This window comes from Sinohyriopsis cumingii, unplaced genomic scaffold (assembly GCF_028554795.1).
Source record: "Sinohyriopsis cumingii isolate HCF-2022 unplaced genomic scaffold, ASM2855479v2 utg000940l, whole genome shotgun sequence".
Taxonomy (NCBI): Eukaryota; Metazoa; Mollusca; class Bivalvia; order Unionida; family Unionidae; genus Sinohyriopsis; species Sinohyriopsis cumingii.
Genome location: NW_028315945.1, coordinates 337,285 through 356,350, shown reverse-complemented (window position 1 = coordinate 356,350; position 19,066 = coordinate 337,285). Strand labels below are relative to the sequence as shown.

General features: G+C 36.9%; 1 protein-coding gene across 4 annotated transcripts in view; it reads right to left on the bottom strand.

Moving 5' to 3' along the window:
- The window catches only part of LOC149772978 (uncharacterized), a 48,239-nt gene that overhangs the window by 26,699 nt on the left and 2,474 nt on the right, over positions 1–19,066 (bottom strand). For 2 of the 4 annotated variants that reach the window (XM_089947011.1, XM_089947009.1), the window contains exons 2-6: positions 10,827–10,932; positions 10,052–10,317; positions 7,287–7,308; positions 6,940–6,961; positions 268–315 (exon numbers count right to left, since the gene is read on the bottom strand). In XM_089947011.1, the coding sequence (XP_089803137.1) occupies positions 268–315; positions 6,940–6,961; positions 7,287–7,308; positions 10,052–10,317; positions 10,827–10,932 (464 nt within the window). The remainder of the gene's footprint in view (positions 1–267; positions 316–6,939; positions 6,962–7,286; positions 7,309–10,051; positions 10,318–10,826; positions 10,933–19,066) is intronic. The other 2 variants (XM_089947010.1, XM_089947012.1) reach the window with 1 other exon arrangement.

Genomic DNA, 19,066 nt, shown 5'->3' with positions numbered 1-19,066 from the left:
CATGCTTTAAAATTGATTCTAAATTGTTTGTTCTTGTTGCTTTGTGGTATACGTAAATTACTTTTTTAAATTAAATTTTCTCATGTATTTTCATAACTTGTTTTATAATCATACTACTTTGGATTTGTGTATACTAAATGTACATAATAAAATAATTTTCCAAACAAAAAATGATATCAAGAAAAACTTTCTGTCCACTTGCAACATAAGCAAACAATTTATAGACTGTGTTCACTAACGAATATACACTCTAAGCCAATAGTTTACCTGGTCCAAAATCCATTTGTGCGTCAGTTTCTCTTGATATGCACTAGGCTGTAAGTCGATGTAAGCAGGCTGATAATATTTTTATTACTGAATAAGCCAGAGTTATCCCCAGATGAATACGACATCTACAGCTTCCTGTCAAATTCATCCCCCAGACATGACCAGGGTCGTAGAGAGAGATCATGGGCCCTGAGGTAAGAAACACCCGGACCTATACTAGTTCTTGTTCAAATAAAAAAATTCTTTCATAAAATTAAAATGTTTTGTTCGACCCGGGTCCCGTGGACATATCCTCGATTACTCCCCCCCCCACTACGCCACATATGAGCCACTATACTTTAACAGACGTGTTCGTGATGCCGATTTTGCTCCGTCACATGTTTGAAAGTAATAACACTCCATAAGACAGTTTTAGACCAAATTCACCTTGCTAAAAAGCAATTTTTATTATCTTAAACATACTTTCTTGCAAGCCGTTGCAAACAGCTTACATTTTTACCAAATCACGTTCCTAAAATTCTGGGGAGAACTCTGATAATGTAGGAATGAATAAATTAAGAACTGTGCAGTTATGATTTAATTCTGCAACACTCCCACGCATAGCTATAAATCTACGTTTTATTTTTTTAATTTTTGTCCTGGATCCAAGAGCAACATTTTTGTTTCTAACCTTCTCATGTTCTTTTCGTCCATGACATAGCGCATTCCTAAACAATCCACTACAAAATGTTGATTAATCGAATTCTTTAACTTCATATTCATACACAGCAATGTACACTGACGTCACCAGCTAGTGATTAAGGATGCTTATTCCAGATCTAGCATTGCAACGAACTGTCCATTCATATCTTACTGTTCTTACCTGTTCACCTTTTTAAGCAGCATAATTGCTAGAAGGATATTGATACCGAGTAATAATGTTTTCCAAATAAAGATGTGCCCTGTAAGCTAAAGTATGCTAAGAAGTGTTTATATCCCTGACAACAACGTAGTCTAACAATATGACACATTGCTTATTGCATATGTTTATTCACAAAGGCAAATATCCACTTTATAATTTACCTTACATTGTTCTATAGATAATGATTTGTTCATACAATCTTAGTTATCAACCCTAACGTGCACAGACCACACACAATCACCAGAATGAAAATAAATAGATAATATGGATTATTAACGTGCAGCTCTGATTTTTTAGGAAATCATTCTTAAAAGAAATCGACATTTCGTGCTGCAAGTGCCTGGCCTTACCCAGCTTTGGACTGCTTCGCCTGATTTCCATAGAACTCCCGAATGTTGAACTCTCGTGTTCTAGTAGTGTATATAAAGCAGGTTGTCTTTAAATGGAATTCAAGAGGTCTCGCGTTGACTATCTTGCGTTAGTTGTAAATTTTAAGGTGCTTGTTTCTGCATGTGCGCGACTAGTTTGTGGTACTGAATGCACTGCGTTCTCGCTAGATACTGTGATTTTAAATATTTCTCTTTTAAGTATTGCCACAGCAACGGAGTAAGTTTTCAAATCAGACCGACATAAAGACAATGATGTCAATAATTACTGCTAAATGTAACTGGAAAATACAACTATAAACTTCATTGTACAAATTCAACAATTATCACGGGTATATTGATCGAGACAGCTTTGGTGGAACCATTACACAGCAATCGATTGTAAATACTGTAACTGTACAGTGAGGTTTATCTAGGATGTTGACGCACGTATGGATAGAAAAAAAAAGGACGCCAAAATGATCGCAGTGTCATGGTTCCACCAATACTGGATGGAAAAATGTGAAAAAATATATACAAAAGATGCTTAGGTAGATATTTTATCATCACATCTCCCTGGGTCAAGAATACATTAACATACATCAAATCTCCCTGGGTGAGGAATACATTGACACACATTAAAAATCTCTCTGGGGCATAAATACATTGGCATACATCAAATCTCCCTGGGTCAGGAATACATTGACATACATCAAATCTCCCTGGGTCAGGAATACACTGACACACATTTAAAATCTCTCTGGGTCAGAAATACATTAACATACATAAAATCTAACTGGGGCAGAAATACGCTGACATACATAAAATCTCCCTGGGGCAGAAATACATTGACATACATCAAATCTCCCTGGGGCAGGAATACATTGACATACATCACATCTCTCTGGGTCATAAATACATTAACATACATAAAATTTGCCGGGGTTAGGAATACACTGACATACATCAAAAATCTCCCTGGATCGGAAATACAATGACATACATCAAGTCTCCCTAGGTTAGGAACACACTGACATGCATCAAATCTCCATGGGTCTGAAATACATTGACATACATCAAATCTCCCTGGGTTACGAATACACTGATATAAATCAAATCTCCCTGGGTCAGAAATACACTGACATGCATCAAATCTCCCTGGGACAGGATCACATTGACATACATCAAATCTCCCTGGGACAGGATCACATTGACATACATCAAATCTCCCTCGGTCAGGAATACATTAACATACATCGAAAATTTCTCTAAGTCATAAATACATTGACATATCAAATCTCCCTAAGTTACGAATACACTAACATACATCAAATCTCACTGGGGCAGGAATACAATGACATACATCAAATCTCCATGGGTCAGAAATACATTGACGTACATCAAATCTCCCTGGGTTAGGAATACATTGATATACATCAAATCTCCCTGGGTCAGAAATACACTGACATACATCAAATCTCCCTGGGTTACGAATACACTGGCATAAATCAAATCTCCCAGGATCAGAAATACACTGATATACATCAAATCTTCCTGGGGCAGGAATACATTGACATACATCAAATCTCCCTGGGTCAGAAATACACTGACATATATCAAATCTCCCTGGGTCAGAAATACACTGACATGCATCAAATCTCCCTGGGTTACGAATACACTGACTTACATCAAATCTTCCTGGGGCAGGAATACATTGACATACATCAAATCTCCCTGGGTCAGAAATATATTGACACACATCAAATCTCCCTAGGTTGGGAATACACTGACATACATCAAATCTCCGTGGGCCAGGAATACATTGACCTACATCAAATCTCCATGGGGCAGGAATACATTGACATACATAAAATCTACCTGGGTCAGAAATACATTGACATATATCAAATCTACCTGGGTCAGAAATACATTGACATACATCAAATCTACCTGGGTCAGAAATACATTGACATATATCAAATCTCCATGGGTCATGAATACGTTGACATACATCAAATCTCCATGGGTCAGGAATACATTGACATACATCAAATCTCCCTGGGTCAGAAATACATTGACATACATCAAATCTCCCTGGGTTAGGAATACATTGACATACATCGAATCTCCCTGGGTCAAGATTACATTGACATACATCAAATCTCCCTGGCCATAGAATACACTGAAATGCATAAAATGTCCCAGGGTCAGAAATACATTGACATACATCAAATCTCCATGGGTCAGGAATACATTGACATACATCAAATCTTCCTGCGTTAGGAATACAGTGACATACATCAAATACCCCTGGGTCAGAAATACATTGACATACATCAAATCTCCCTCGGTCAGGAATACATTGGCATACATCAGATCTCCCTGGGTAAGGAAGGCATTGCCATAGATCAAATCTCCCTGGGTCAGGAAGACATGAACATACATCAAATCTCCCTGGGTAAGGGATGCATTGACATACATCAAATCTCTCTGGGGCATGAATATATTGGCATACATCCAATCTCCCTGGGTCAAGAATACATTGACATACATCAAATCTCCCTGGGTCAGGAATACATTGACATACATCTAATTTCCTAGGGTTTGGAATACACTGACACGCATCAAATCTCCCTGGGTCAAAAATACATTGAGATACAACAAATCTCCCTGCGTCAGGAAAACACTGATATACATCAAATCTACGTGGGTCAGAAATACATTGACATACATCAAACCTCCCTGGGTCAGGAATACATTGATATACATCAAATCTCCCTGGGTCAGAAATACACTAACATACATCACATCTCCCTGGGTCAGGAATACTCTGACATACATCACATCTCCCTGCGTTAGGAATACATACACTCAGTCGGTCTGAACGATAGAAAGAGCTGAGCATTCGAGTTAAACACTATAAGACCATTATTTTTAACTGTTTAAAGATTATTATATACACAACTCAGACCATTATTTTTGCTGTTTAAAAATATTAAGATACAACTAAGACCAGTACTCGGAACGGTTAAAAAATGACTAGAGAAACAATCGAGACTATTACTTAGAACTGTTTAAAGATTACTATAGATACAACTGTGACCATTACTTGGAACTGTTTAAAATACTATATATATAACTGAGACCATTACTTGGAACTGTTTAAGGATTACTATAGATACATCTGAGACCATTACTTGGAACTGTTTAAAGATTACTATAGATACAACTGAGACCATTACTTGGAACTGTTTAAAGAATACTATAGATACAACTGAGACCATTACTTTGAACTGCTAAATAATGTTTATAGATACAACCGAGACCATTATTTGGAACTGTTTAAAAATACTACAGATACAATTGAGACCAGTACTCGGAACTGTTTAAAGAACACTGTAGATACAACTAAGACCATTACTTGGTTGTTGTTGTTGTAGGGCTTAACGCCATATTTCAGCACAAGATAGGCTATACATGGTGGCCAGTATTAAAGGTGGAGGATGAACCCGGATAACCCCCGGAAAGAACCACCGACCCACGAGAAGCTACTGGCAAGCTTTCTCACATAACCACATTAGCCGAATCCGAGACTCGAACCGACTCAGACAGAGGTGAGATGGCAGTGATCCGTAACGGTGAGCGCTTTAGACCACACGGCCACTCGGGGCCCCAAGACCATTACTTGGAATTGTTGAATAATCACTATAGATACAAGTAAGACCATTACTTGGAACTGTTAAATAATGGATACAATCAGGACCATTATTTAGAAATGTTATAAGTATATTATAAATACAACTGAAGCCACTTGGACCTCTTCATGAATACTGTAGATACAAATGAGTCCATTACTTGGAACTGCTTCCGGAATAACTATAAGACTATTATTTGTTGCTGTTGTTGTTGTTGTTGTAGGGTTTAACGCCATTTTTCAGCACAAGATAGGCTATACATGGCGGCCAGTATAACTGGTGGAAGAAGAACCCTGGAAAACCCAGGGAAGAACCACCGACCCACGAGAAGCTACTGACAGGCTTTCTCACGTACCCACGTTAGCCGATCCTGAGACTCGAACTCACGCAGACAGATTTTTGTTTTTGTTGTTGTTGTTGTTGTTGTAAAGTTTAACGCCATTTTTCAGCACACGATAGGCTATGCATGGCGGCCAGTATTAATGGTGGAGGAAGAACCCGGGAAAACCCCCGAAAAGAACCACCGACCCACGAGAAGCTACTGGCAAGCTTTCTCACATACCCACATTGGCTGAGTCTGAGACTCGAACCCACGCAGACAGAGGTGAGATGGCAGTGATCCGTAACGGAGAGCGCTTTAGACCACTCGGCCACTCGGGGCCCCCACGCAGACAGAGGTAAGATGGTAGTGATCCGGAACGGTGAGCGCTTTTAGACCACTCGGGACCCCAAGACTATTATTTGGAAATATTTAAAGAATACTATGGATTTAACTGATACCATTATTTAAAACTGCGTACAGAATACTATAAGTAGTATACTGGGGCGCCCCACTATACTACTAATATAGATTCAACTGAGACTTTTACTTGGAACTTTTCAAATAATGTTTTAGATACAACTGAAACCATTGTTTGGAACTGTTCACAGAATACTATAGGTATAAAAGAGACCATTATTTCAAACTGTTCAATGAATAAGTATAGATCCTATATTATATTACATTACTGTCTATATCAGGCATAGAAATGTGAATACCGACTGGACTGAGCAGGCTCTGAACCCATGATACGACTTTTTATCAACTGAACTACCGCAACTAATTTAGTATTTATACCAGCAAAATATTACTTGATATGGCATAAAAGCACTGTTGGCAAAGAGTTGAAGACTTATTATTGATAAGGAAGAAACATTTAATGATCGTGTGTGAAAGACATAGCACATTAATATGCATGGAAAAGTTATTTACAAAAAAGAAAGGTTAATGATTGGATGCGATAGAGAACACTAATATTCGAGGACTTATTATTGGTACAGAAAATATGTTTAATGATTGAATACGACACAGAACAATAATATCAAGCAAATCTGATTAAAAAGGAATAAATGTCTGCAAGTATTGATTGCACATTTTATAACTGAAATTGAAACTCAGTTTTTGAGGTCAAAATAATGTTTAGTATTAGTAAGTACAAGAAGTCTGGCATATCGCAATTTGCAATGTTATGAGATTACATTAAGAAATCATTGGTACTAATAAATGGGGAAAATAATTACGCATTATCTCTCAGCTTAATAGTGTTAGTGGTATCTTGAAAATAAAATAAGTAGACCAAAGCAGAAGACTTTTTGTTTTGAGTTGGTTATTAGTTTATTGTCTTTTGTGTAAATACTTATAAGATGAAAATGTGTAAACTATAATACATACCGTTCCATCAACATGACCATCACTGAAAAATGAAGGAAAATTCTACAATATGTACCAAACTAAGGTATTCTCAGTAAGTTGTTATAAAACTTCCATTAACCTCACAAGTACAGAAGTTCTTGTTCTGTGTTTTGGGGTGTTAATATGAACCTAATAATAATAACTTTCCTCAATGAATGCCTACTGGACTTATTAACTGATCTCTTTTTAGAATCTGAGTGCCACTGCCAGGTTGGTTATCTCCCTTAGATTAGACTACTTATAAAACATAAATAAGCTCCATGATTTTTGAAGGTTTGTTTATATAAATAATCATTTTGTACATCACTCTCAAGTGGAATACTTACGGTATTTCTACAATCCAGCTTCCTGAAAATGAGAAAATAATCATCAGGATTAGCTGAAAATCAAGAAAATTGACTTACAATCCTCTTCCAAAAAATGAATAAAAATTACTTAGCAATTACTGTCCAAACAACCAACCAACCAACTAACCATACAAACGTACGTACGTAAATCCATCAATCTATACATACATACATACATACATACATACATACATACATACATACATACATAAAGACGGTCAAAGGAAATTATATATTCTTAATCCGTCAACATATCGTAATAAAGTGAATAAAAGGTGCGATTAAGAACTTAACACGGCCAATAATCCTGGGATAATGCTCTGCAAGTGGTTTGTACTGTACATTAGTCAGATTAATTTAAATATTTACTAAAAAGGGACATCCATTTAGTACGTACGCAAAAATCTGGCAAAGCTTGACCCCTCCTCCCTCCCTTTACACATGCTTTTTTTTTTACACACACACCCCTCTGCGTGCATAGCCTTGACGCACACGCGCTCAACCCGAATTCTATACAACGGTCTATATTTAATCCGCGCAGAAACCATGAAGGATTAATAATATTAACGTGTTTAATAAAACAGATAGTCCACCGACGTTGCATGTCTGGCTGCATCAAAGAAATAAGCTGCGCAACTTTAAACAGTTTGCCCCGTGTCCAATAAAATTCAAACGCCGACTGAACCCAGTCGAACTGGTTACGTATCAAATTATTATCGAGGTTTCACCCTCCCCCGTTTCCTATGTGTACGTACATTATCAGTAGACACACACCACCCCCCATACGCAAGCATATGCATTTTGGTTACCCTCCTCCTCCCTCCATGCGTAACTAAAAAATAGACGGCCGCTAACAGTCACTATCCCACAATATTGACAGACACGATCATAACCGTTTATCCCACACTACTGATGGACATGACCATAATCGTGTATCCCGCTATACTGACAGACATGGCCATAATCGTGTATCCCACTATACTGACAGACATGACCATAATCGTGTATTCCACTATACTGACAGACATGACCAAAATCGTGTATCCCACTATACTGACAGACATGGCCATAATCATGTATTCCACTATACTGACAGACATGGCCATAATCATGTATCCCACTATACTGACAGACATGGCCATAATCGTGTATTCCACTATATTGACAGACATGGCCATAATCGTGTATTCCACTATACTGACAGACATGGCCATAATCGTGTATCCCACTATTTAAGTGCAAATCCTTGTTGGTTCAATAAACGAAATAGGGATTAAAACTACGGTGCACTTACGACGGAAACTTAAAAAGTCATTATTTCCTTCTTCCTTAGATTTAAATCGAATTCTGCCTATACTTATTGAATATATCAAATCATCTCTAGCTAACAGGAACTATGAGTGAATAATGTCTAAATCAACCTAGCATTATGTCCCGTCTGGTCCAGCACAAGATCTTAACTGTCACAGCAGTATGTCCCGTCTGGTCCAGCACAAGATCTTAGCTGTCCCAGCATTATGTCCCGTCTGGCCCAGCACAAGATCTTAACTGTCCCAGTATTATGTCCCGTCTGGTCCAGCACAAGATCTTAACTGTCCCAGCATTATGTCCCGTCTCTTCTATCCCCATATTTTAAGGAGTTTAGATTGCATGCCTTTATTTTTTAGTTTAGATAGCTCTTTACAGAATTTTAGCATCTTGACCTTTCAGCTTGTAGACTGCATGTTTGCGTTTATTTGAAGCGGCTATCTTCCTGTTTTTATTCTTCTGTTGTACATACATACATGCATGCATCCATGCATACATATATACATACATACATACATAAATACATACATGCATACATACATGCATACATACATACATACATGCATGCATGCATGCATACATACACACATGCATGCATACATACATACATACATACATACATGTATGCATCCATGCATACATACATGCATCCATACATACATACATACATACATACATACATACATACACACATGCATACACACATACATACATACATACATACATACATACATACATACATACATACATACATACATACATACATGCATGCATGCATACATACATACATGCATGCATCCATGCATGCATACATACATACATACATGCATGCATACATACATACATGCATGCATCCATGCATACATACATACATACATGCATGCATCCATGCATACATACATACATACATACATGCATGCATACATACATATATACATCCATGCATACATACATACATACATACATACATACATACATGCATGCATATATATATGCATGCATCCATGCATACATACATACATACATACATGCATACATGCATGCATGCATACATACATACATGCATGCATGCATGCATGCATACATACATACATCCATCCATGCATCCATGCATGCATGCATGCACACACACACACACACACACATACATACATACATACATACATACATACATACATACATACATACATACATGCATGCATCCATGCATAAATCTATTCATCCATAATCTGTTCGATCACAAAATTACAAGGCGTCCATTCTTTCTTACATCAGTCATTCAAGAATGCAATATTATCATCAAGACTTGTCAAAAAGAATCGATTAACTACTTAAAAGTGCATACAAATCGTGTCTTGTTTATTTTATATTTAATTTTGCCCGATTTCAAGTTTTTGTTCTGGTATGTTGTCTTGATGCAGGAAAAGATCACATACCCGTCTGGTTCTTTCTCTGAAGGGGGACGGCACGGCTACTGATGACCGAGGGAGGGTAGGTGACAATGGGTCGCACGGGGACTGTGCTAACCGTCCTTACACTTCTCATCGTGCTAGGGGCTGCCGTAATATACTGATGTTCCCCCATCGGTTTCTCCACCAACACTGTCTCCGATATTGACTTCTGCTTGAATGTCTTCACCTTATAAATCCTAGGTACCCGCTTGAATCCTCTCCTTGTCTTAAAGTTATGATACCAGTTCCTCCTATCAAAGAAGTACGTAATTGACGTAATGAGTGAAACGTCTGGCTACTGCTTAAATAACATTTCCAATTTTAAATCTGTATCAGCTATACATTTCTGCATCAAATTTCAGAACATTTTCACCATATCTATAAATATCTTGTATCAATGGCCATAATTAGATAATGAAAAAAAGAACGTCGATTTTAATGCAGATTTGTTTTTTTATTTCACGGAGCATCCTTGGGGGGGGGGGGTGTTATATAAATGTGGGTCATTTCCTTATAAGCAAAATATTTAGTATACAAGTATTGGTTTCTCCACGGTGACAAGCCCTTATTAGCAAAGTATTTAGTATATAAGTACTTGATTTTCCACGGGGCCAGTTCCATATAAGCAAAATATTTAGTATACTGGTATTGATATTGCATGATGTAACTGATTCGTATCGAAAATTGTAATGAAAGTATTCATCAACAAATGAACGTGCAGACAGGCGGAATACACTATGGGTAGAAAGGAGTGGCGTACCATAAGAAGAGGGCGAGAATCGTCGCGACCATACAGCACAACAAGATGAAGGCAAAAATGGCGCTTATCACAAGCCCCGCCAGGCTGTACTCATAGCAATGGGCATCTGCAAGAGAAAAATATAAGCCGTTGAGAGAGAGAGAGAGAGAGAGAGAGAGAGAGAGAGAGAGAGAGAGAATTTAGTTACTGTTTTATCAAAAAGGACGCTTATCACAAGCCCTGCCAGGCTGTACTCATAGCAGTGGGCATCTGCAAGTGAAAAATATAAGCCGTTGTGTGTGTGTGTGTGTGTGTGTGTGTGTGTGTGTGTGAGAGAGAGAGAGAGAGAGAGAGAGAGAGAGAGAGAGAGAGTTTAGTTGACTGTTTTATCAAAAGATATTGTCTGTCGTCTTTCTAGCGTGATCTTAACAAGATACCGCTGTAAAAAAAAAAGACAGTATTAATGCACTGGTTGACCCTTAACAAGCTAACCATTCCTAAATATGCGCATAACATGGATGGGTAAGATTTATAGTCTCAAATACATTTTCTCGTGACAATATACTGTGCAACATACAACTAATTTATGATGATACGTGACATTATACGGTTAAGACGTATCATGATCATGATGTGTTACGATAAACGATGGAAGATACAATTTAATATATTGTTACGACTTCATGGTCTTAAACTTGTTAACAGAAAGAAGTATAACCATCAAGCTTAGTAAAAAATTAAGCAACTAATTTATTTTTGTAGAACACAAAATGAAAATTTAAAAGGTTAAAGTATCGTGAATTAAATGCCAAATAGTCCTAAATGTTCAATCACAATCCAAAAATATATAATATTCTGAATGAAACCAATACTGAATTTGCTGACGTAGCCTCTGTGTGTCTTTGGGAACAAAAGTTAGCTCCCCTTTCTTGGACGTGATATAGCCAATGTGTTACATGTACCGTTAAAACCAACAAAACGAAAACAAATACCGATAATAATCTCTGCCAGCATAAGGTGGAGGAAACAACTAGCTGCATGATGATGATGAAGACAACGACGATAATAATAATAATGATAATAATAATGCGAAACAACATATGGTTTAAGATACAACTTACTATGCTGATTATGTGTGACAACCCGCTTTGTAACATACAACTAACTGTATGATGATGATGCCGTGTGACAACATGCTATGTGACATACAACTAGCTACATGATGATGATGCCGTGTGACAACATGCTATGTGACATACAACTAGCTACATGATGATGATGATGATGATAAGGTCTAAGATACAACTTACTGTGTGATGATGATGATAAAGATGTTCCACAACATATCGTGTGTGATACATTTTCCTGTATGATGATGGCAACGAGTTAAAGCATACGGTGTGCAAATGCGTGCTCCAGTATGATGATGGTGATGTGTGACTTTTCCTTATGATGATGGTAATGTCTGACAACTTACGGTGTACGATACAATTTTCTGTATGATGATGGTAATGTGTGACAACATACGGTGTACGATACATTTTTCTGTATGATGATGGTAATGTGTGACAACATAGGTGTACGATACATTTGTCTGTATGATGATGGTAATTTGTGACAAACATACGGTGTTAAGATACAGCTTACTGTATGATGATTGTGATGATATGACGTAAAAGAAACCGTGAAATACGCAACTTACTGTAAAATGATTCTGACAATGTGACTCACCGTATAATGATTGTCATGACGTCCACACACAAAAACAACGTGAAAGACACAGCTTAATGGATGATGATGATGATGATGATGATGATGATGATGAAGTAAACTTTTCAAAAAGAGAAAATGCACCACAGCGTAGGTTAAATAGTTTAGAATTATACTGCTGTAACTGGAATTAAAAAACAAAAAAATTAAAGGACTAAAGTTACGATTTTAAAAGACGCACACGAAAGTTATGGTTTTAAAGTTGCGTGCAACAATTTTTATCCAATAAAACTGTTAATGCTGTAGGAACAAATATAAATAACTTGTATTAAAAAAATAACATTATGAACACAATTTAGCATTCAAGATAAGGCTTCGCTATTATTGTTGGTTACATCACGCTTTTACAAAGGCAATATCAGCTTGCGATTGGTCCATTATCAGCAACTGATACTGAAGAAAATTTCAAGCCGACAATTCCAGTGCATAGATTTTGTTACAATGGAAATCTACTACAAAATGCAAACTCATTTAAGTGTCCAAGGGTGCAGTTAAATAAGAATGTTTATTTGGTCGGACCCACTGAAGAGTGTAAGTGTTCAAGGAAATTAAATCTTTTAATTTTATTAAAACATTTGCTCCAAATATGAAGAAACAAAACATTGTAATGAATATAAGAAGTTTGGATGTCTTCGTCGCAAAATTAAAATATGTTTGTTTAAGAGACAGCATGCATTTGAACAATATCTGAATATGATAAGATTACCTTTATTTAGAAGTGTGTTGTCTAGATTTATAACGGTTTCATAATGTATTGATAGAGACAGGCCCTTATATAGGATTACCAGGAGAAGAACACTTATACTCTATGCGTATTAAGAAGACTAACTGAGTATAAATATCGTTTTTATTTTTATGTCTATTTTATTGGGATTTAATACAAAAGTATTTAACTAAGAATATATCCTTATTGGCCCAATATTTAAATGCATATTATGATCAAGTCCGAAAATTCTTCGAAGCTTTGGATGTTTTCTTAAATTTATATTTTGTAGATTACACGTGGGTTTTTTATTGCTGTTTTCTTGGGGAGTAGTATTGGGAAAACACTGACAACGGAAAGCTAAAATTGATAAATAAATATGGCCACATTGATAACTTTCGTCTAAATATGCTGCTCGAATTTTTATGTGATGATAATATTAATATTAATAATAATAATAATAATAATAATAATAATTTCATCTGTATATTTATATATTTTAAATACAATTCACACTTACAATTTATTCATATACTTTTGCTTACCTAAGTCCTCTTTAACTCCGACAAATTCATCGTACATGTAGCTATAAACAGTGATTACAATTTCATGCTGGATAAATTGATTTAGTTTTCTTATGTTTGTTTGTTCTATTATGGAATCGACATACTGTTATTTTTCCTCACACATGTCATTTTGGGCTATTTGTTCCATCTGTATATTTCTAAGGATAACAAAGAGTAGATGCAACATTCGTCTTTTTGTGTCTTGGAAAAGATGATATAGAGGACTCGTCACAGCCGTATTTTTAAATCTTGGAAAATATGTTGTAGAGGATTTGTCACAAACGTATTTTTAAATCTTGGAAAATTTGTTGTAGATTAGTTGTGAGAACCGTATTTTTAAATCTTGGAAAATATGTTGTGGAGGAGTTGTAACATCCGTATTTTTAAATCTTGGAAAAGACAATATAGAAGAGCTGCGGCAATCTTACTGAACTTTACTGACGATATTAGGTTTTTATGTTCCAACAATAACTTTTTAATCCAGTTTAGGGGTACTAATATTCGTACACGTTGAGACCCTAATTTTCCTACATCCATTTCACAAGAAGACGCCTTCACGAAATCATTATTGCCTTTATTAGGTGATCACCTGAAATGAAAAAGTGTCTTTGACTGAGTCTTGAGTCAGGAAGATCCAGTTCAAAAATGGAAGCGAAACCGTACAAATACTAAATCATTTAATCCATTTAATTTGTGCCATGCTGAGATACCCAAAGTGGTAGACCTAATGCATGACTAATGTAACGTGTCTTCATCATCTACGTTCATATAAAATCAGGTTTATAAACTAATCACTGGCTCCTTTGTTCCATGCCCTATAGTAATGGTGTCACGTCATGCGTTTGACGCAGCAAACGTCATTTTCAAAATGTCGATGTTTATATGTTCTGCTTAACGGTCAGCTGAGCGGAACATTTTTTTGACAGCCGTACCTCTCATCAGAGTGTTTCATTGTCCACTGCCGTACCTCTCATTAGAGTGTTTCATTGTCCACAGCCGTACCTCTCGTTGTCTACAGCCGTACATCTCATTAGAGTGTTTCGTTGTCTACAGCCGTACCTCTCATTAGTGTGTTTCATTGTCCACAGCCGTACATCTCATTAGAGTGTTTCATTGTCCACAGCTATACATCTCATTAGTGTTTCATTGTCTACAGCCGTACCTCTCATTAGAGTGTTTCATTGTCCACAGCCGTACCTCTCATTAGAATGTTTCATTGTCCACAGCCGTACCTCTCATTAGAGTGTTTCATTGTCTATAGCCGTACCTTTCATTAGTGTTTCATTGTCCACAGCCGTACCTCTCATTAGAGTGTTTCATTGTCATCAACCGTACCTCTCATTAGAGTGTTTCATTGTCCACAGCCGTACCTCTCATTAGAGTGTTTCATTGTCCACAGCCGTACCTCTCATTAGAGTGTTTCATTTTGATTCAAGGTATGGTTTAACGTCATTTTTCAGCACATCATAGGCTATATATGGTGGCCAGTTTGTTTCGGTCACATCGAAGTTTTAATATATCCGGAAGAGCACAAAAGTAATGGGTTTCTGTTTGACCACTTGAACGCCATTCACAACTTTGTTGTTAAAATGGTCCTGTCTTAGTTTTTAAAGAGATTGAAGGAAGAAGAATTTACCTCACCCTCCAAACTAAGAACACACACCCGGTCCAACTGTCCATTGATATGAGATGTCCCTGAGCGAAAAGAGTTCTGATTTCAAAATATATATGTCCAATGTTTTAAAACTAAAGTTCTATGTGGAACGTAATGGTAGAGTGAAGGATTTTATCAAAGTTCCTGTGCAACTCAAATGTGGTTGCTTTTGTTTCACTGGAACTATGTCCTATTTCTTTCATTCGACTTGTTCTAAGGTAGTATGTATCCAGTTGTCCTGTATCTTCATTCGACTTATTCAACATTAGTATGTATCCAGTTAGTATATCTCTTTCATTCGATTTATTCAACGGTTGGATGTATCCAGTTGTCGTATCTCTCATTCGATTTGTTCAACTGCAGCATGTATTCAGTTGTTGAATCATTAGATTTATTCAAGATTAGTATGTATCCAATAGTTGTATCTCTTTCATTCCATTTATTCAAAGCATGTATATATCCAGTTGGCGTATCTATTTCATTCCATCTATTCAAAGGTAGTATGTACATAGTTGACGTATCTCTTTCCTCGGCTTATTAAACATTAGTATGCTACCAGTTGTCGCATCTCTTTCATTCGATTTATTCCAGGTTTGTATGCATACAGTGCTATGATATAGGCCCAGTTTCTTGCATCTCAATTCTTTAAGACCAAGGCACGTCAGAAAGTGACGTACTACTGTGACAAGCAATCAATGTGTCCACGATAACAATTAGTTCGCCACGTCAGCTAATTTATACGTATAGGCTGCAGGTGCTCCCATTTCTCTTCAAGTAGATTATTGCCTTGCGTGCAGGGACAGGTCACCCATTAATGTCTTTATCGCTTGTCTGAAACTGTCAATCAAATTAATTTCTTTCGATTTCATGGTATGACTTCATGGATATGTTATACGTATGGTTTTTTTCTTTGTGCATAATTCTACTTCACAGAATTATTTAGTTCGTTTATATATGTGTGTGTGTGTGTGTGTGTGTTTAGACAGACACTATTTCGATTGTTTCTGATACTAGGATTCCATACAAGAATGTGGGTTGTCAAATCAGTAAGTGATACGGTTTCATGATACTGAACGAACAATTAGCATAATGGACTTTATCTACTGGTAACAATTAGCATAATGGACTTCATCTACTGGTAACAATTAGCATAATGGACTTTATCTACTGGTAACACTTTAATTACCTCAATTTGAATGCACAAGGTAAAATGTAGAAATTAGTCTTAAAACTGATTGAATCTTTTACCAAACAGGTTAGGGATATGTTACTGAAACATTTGGATTAAGGATCAGTGACTAAAAGACCTGGATTAAGGATCCGTGACTAAAACACCTGGATTAAGGATACGTGACTAAAACACCTGGATTAAGGATGCGTGACTGAAACACCCTAAGTATACGTGACTAAAACACCTGGATTAAGGATACGTGACTAAAACACCTGGATTAAGGATCCGTGACTAAAACACCTGGATTAAGGATCCGTGACTAAAACACCTGGATTAAGGATCCGTGACTAAAACACATGGATTAAGGATCCGTGACTAAAACACCTGGATTAAGGATACGTGACTGAAACACCCATAGTATACGTGACTAAAACACCTGGATTAAGGATACGTGACTGAAACACCTGGATTAAGGATATGTGACTAAAACACCTGAATTAAAAATACCTTACTGAAAAACCTTGAGTAGTATTCCTTAACTAGTATACCTAACTGAAACCCCGATATCTTTTTCCGTATTCAAATAACAATATCACCATGTACCGTTGTTCAAGATTGTAGACAGGATAACTACATAGTATTTGTTATTTTGGTTTCACTCAGCCATACTACGACCCATGATAGACAAAAGTATCCTTAATCGTATAAATTCACTATTCGATTTCGCGGTCACCTAATTTTTCCTAATTTAGTGCAATCAAGTGCATGTTAAAGAGATATGTAGAGAACAATTCGTTGCAGATATCTCCCATTTGCAGGAGTAGCGGTAGATCAGGTGGTAGAGCGTCTGCCTCGTAACCCCAATGATCTCTGGTTCAACGTCGGATAGCCTGGGAATGCTCTTTGGGTGTTTCCCAAAAGAAAGTCATATATCTCAGATTTCCTCGCCATGACATAGTCAGTATTATGTTATAGTTGTCGGCCAAACCAACAACAAAAACAACAAACGAAAAAACTTCCCAATTGAATATGAGATCTTTTGTCCATAATACTTCAAATAATATTTCAAATGTCATCACCTTATCCAAGGCAGCTAAAGTACCATGTTTTGATATCACGCCCACGTTACAGGTAAGAGTCTATCGTCAAGTACATTACCGAGGTAAACCTTTTTCCCATCCATCCGTGTCGATGGAGTCCATGTTACATGTGAGATTCTATATCAAGTTCAGTAGCAGAGTGTACTGTTTTAACTCCATCCGTGTAGACGTTGCCCATGTTACATTATACATATCTTCAAATATTTCCATCTTTGTATATATTCTACTCTTTCCCCTGAGGGTACATCTAGGATTCAAACCTTTGTTTTCCTTCACCCTAGTGAAAAATATGACCCAATATGGTGCTCGTCTTGAAGTCATGAAAAAGTAGGTGTTACACGGCTTGAATCAGACTTGTATTATGTTACATATACCGGTGAGCACATGTACAATGGAAAGTTGTTGTTGTTGTTGTTGTTGTTGTAGGGTTTAACGCCATTTTTCAGCACACGATAGGCTATACATGGCGGCCAGTATTAATGGTTGAGGAAGAACCCGGGAAAACCCCGGAAAGAACCACCGACCCACGAGAAGCTACTGGCAAGCTTTATCACATACCCACATTGGCTGTATCCGAGACTCGAACCTACGCAGACAGAGGTGCAATGGAAAGTAGTAACTGTTGGAGTGAATGGGAAGAGGTTTATATTGGTGTTTTGCTGCACGGCAACACGAAAAGACGCTCCATTGCTCAGTATGTTTTTTCTTTTCTTGGGGGGGGGGGTGACTTAAGTAAAACGGAAAGGTGTACCAGTGCATACATTTTAAATACTCATGTTATCTGAAGAAGAAGAATAAGAAGAAGATAATGTTATTTCTGATAAATTTGGTTCAGAAAGAACCAACATTACATGCAGTCCTTTAATAAAATAATATTAAAATCATAAATGCAAACTCTGTATGTGTGTATCATTTCGCGCACATGCTTAACACATATGTTGAGATGTATACACATATCTCCATGGCGACAAAACCTGCAAAGTCGATAGCCAATTGGACTATATTGAGGCATCTATAAATAAATGGAGCACTCGAGATGTCCACAGTTCACACACCCACCCACTAGAGCATGTTTGAAAGATGGGAAAGTGTTTAGGGTATCAAAGTTAGATATCTCAATTTGATTCAGCTATGGATAATCAGAAAGAAGAAATGTGTGATTCATGCTGGTTTTTGTTTGATATCATTAGGCTAGCGATGAAGACTGTAAGCAACTGTTGTGAAAACGCCCCAAAAGCGTCCCAGTGATGACGATTTTATTATTGTTGTGAAAACACTCCAGAAAGTTTTAGTAATG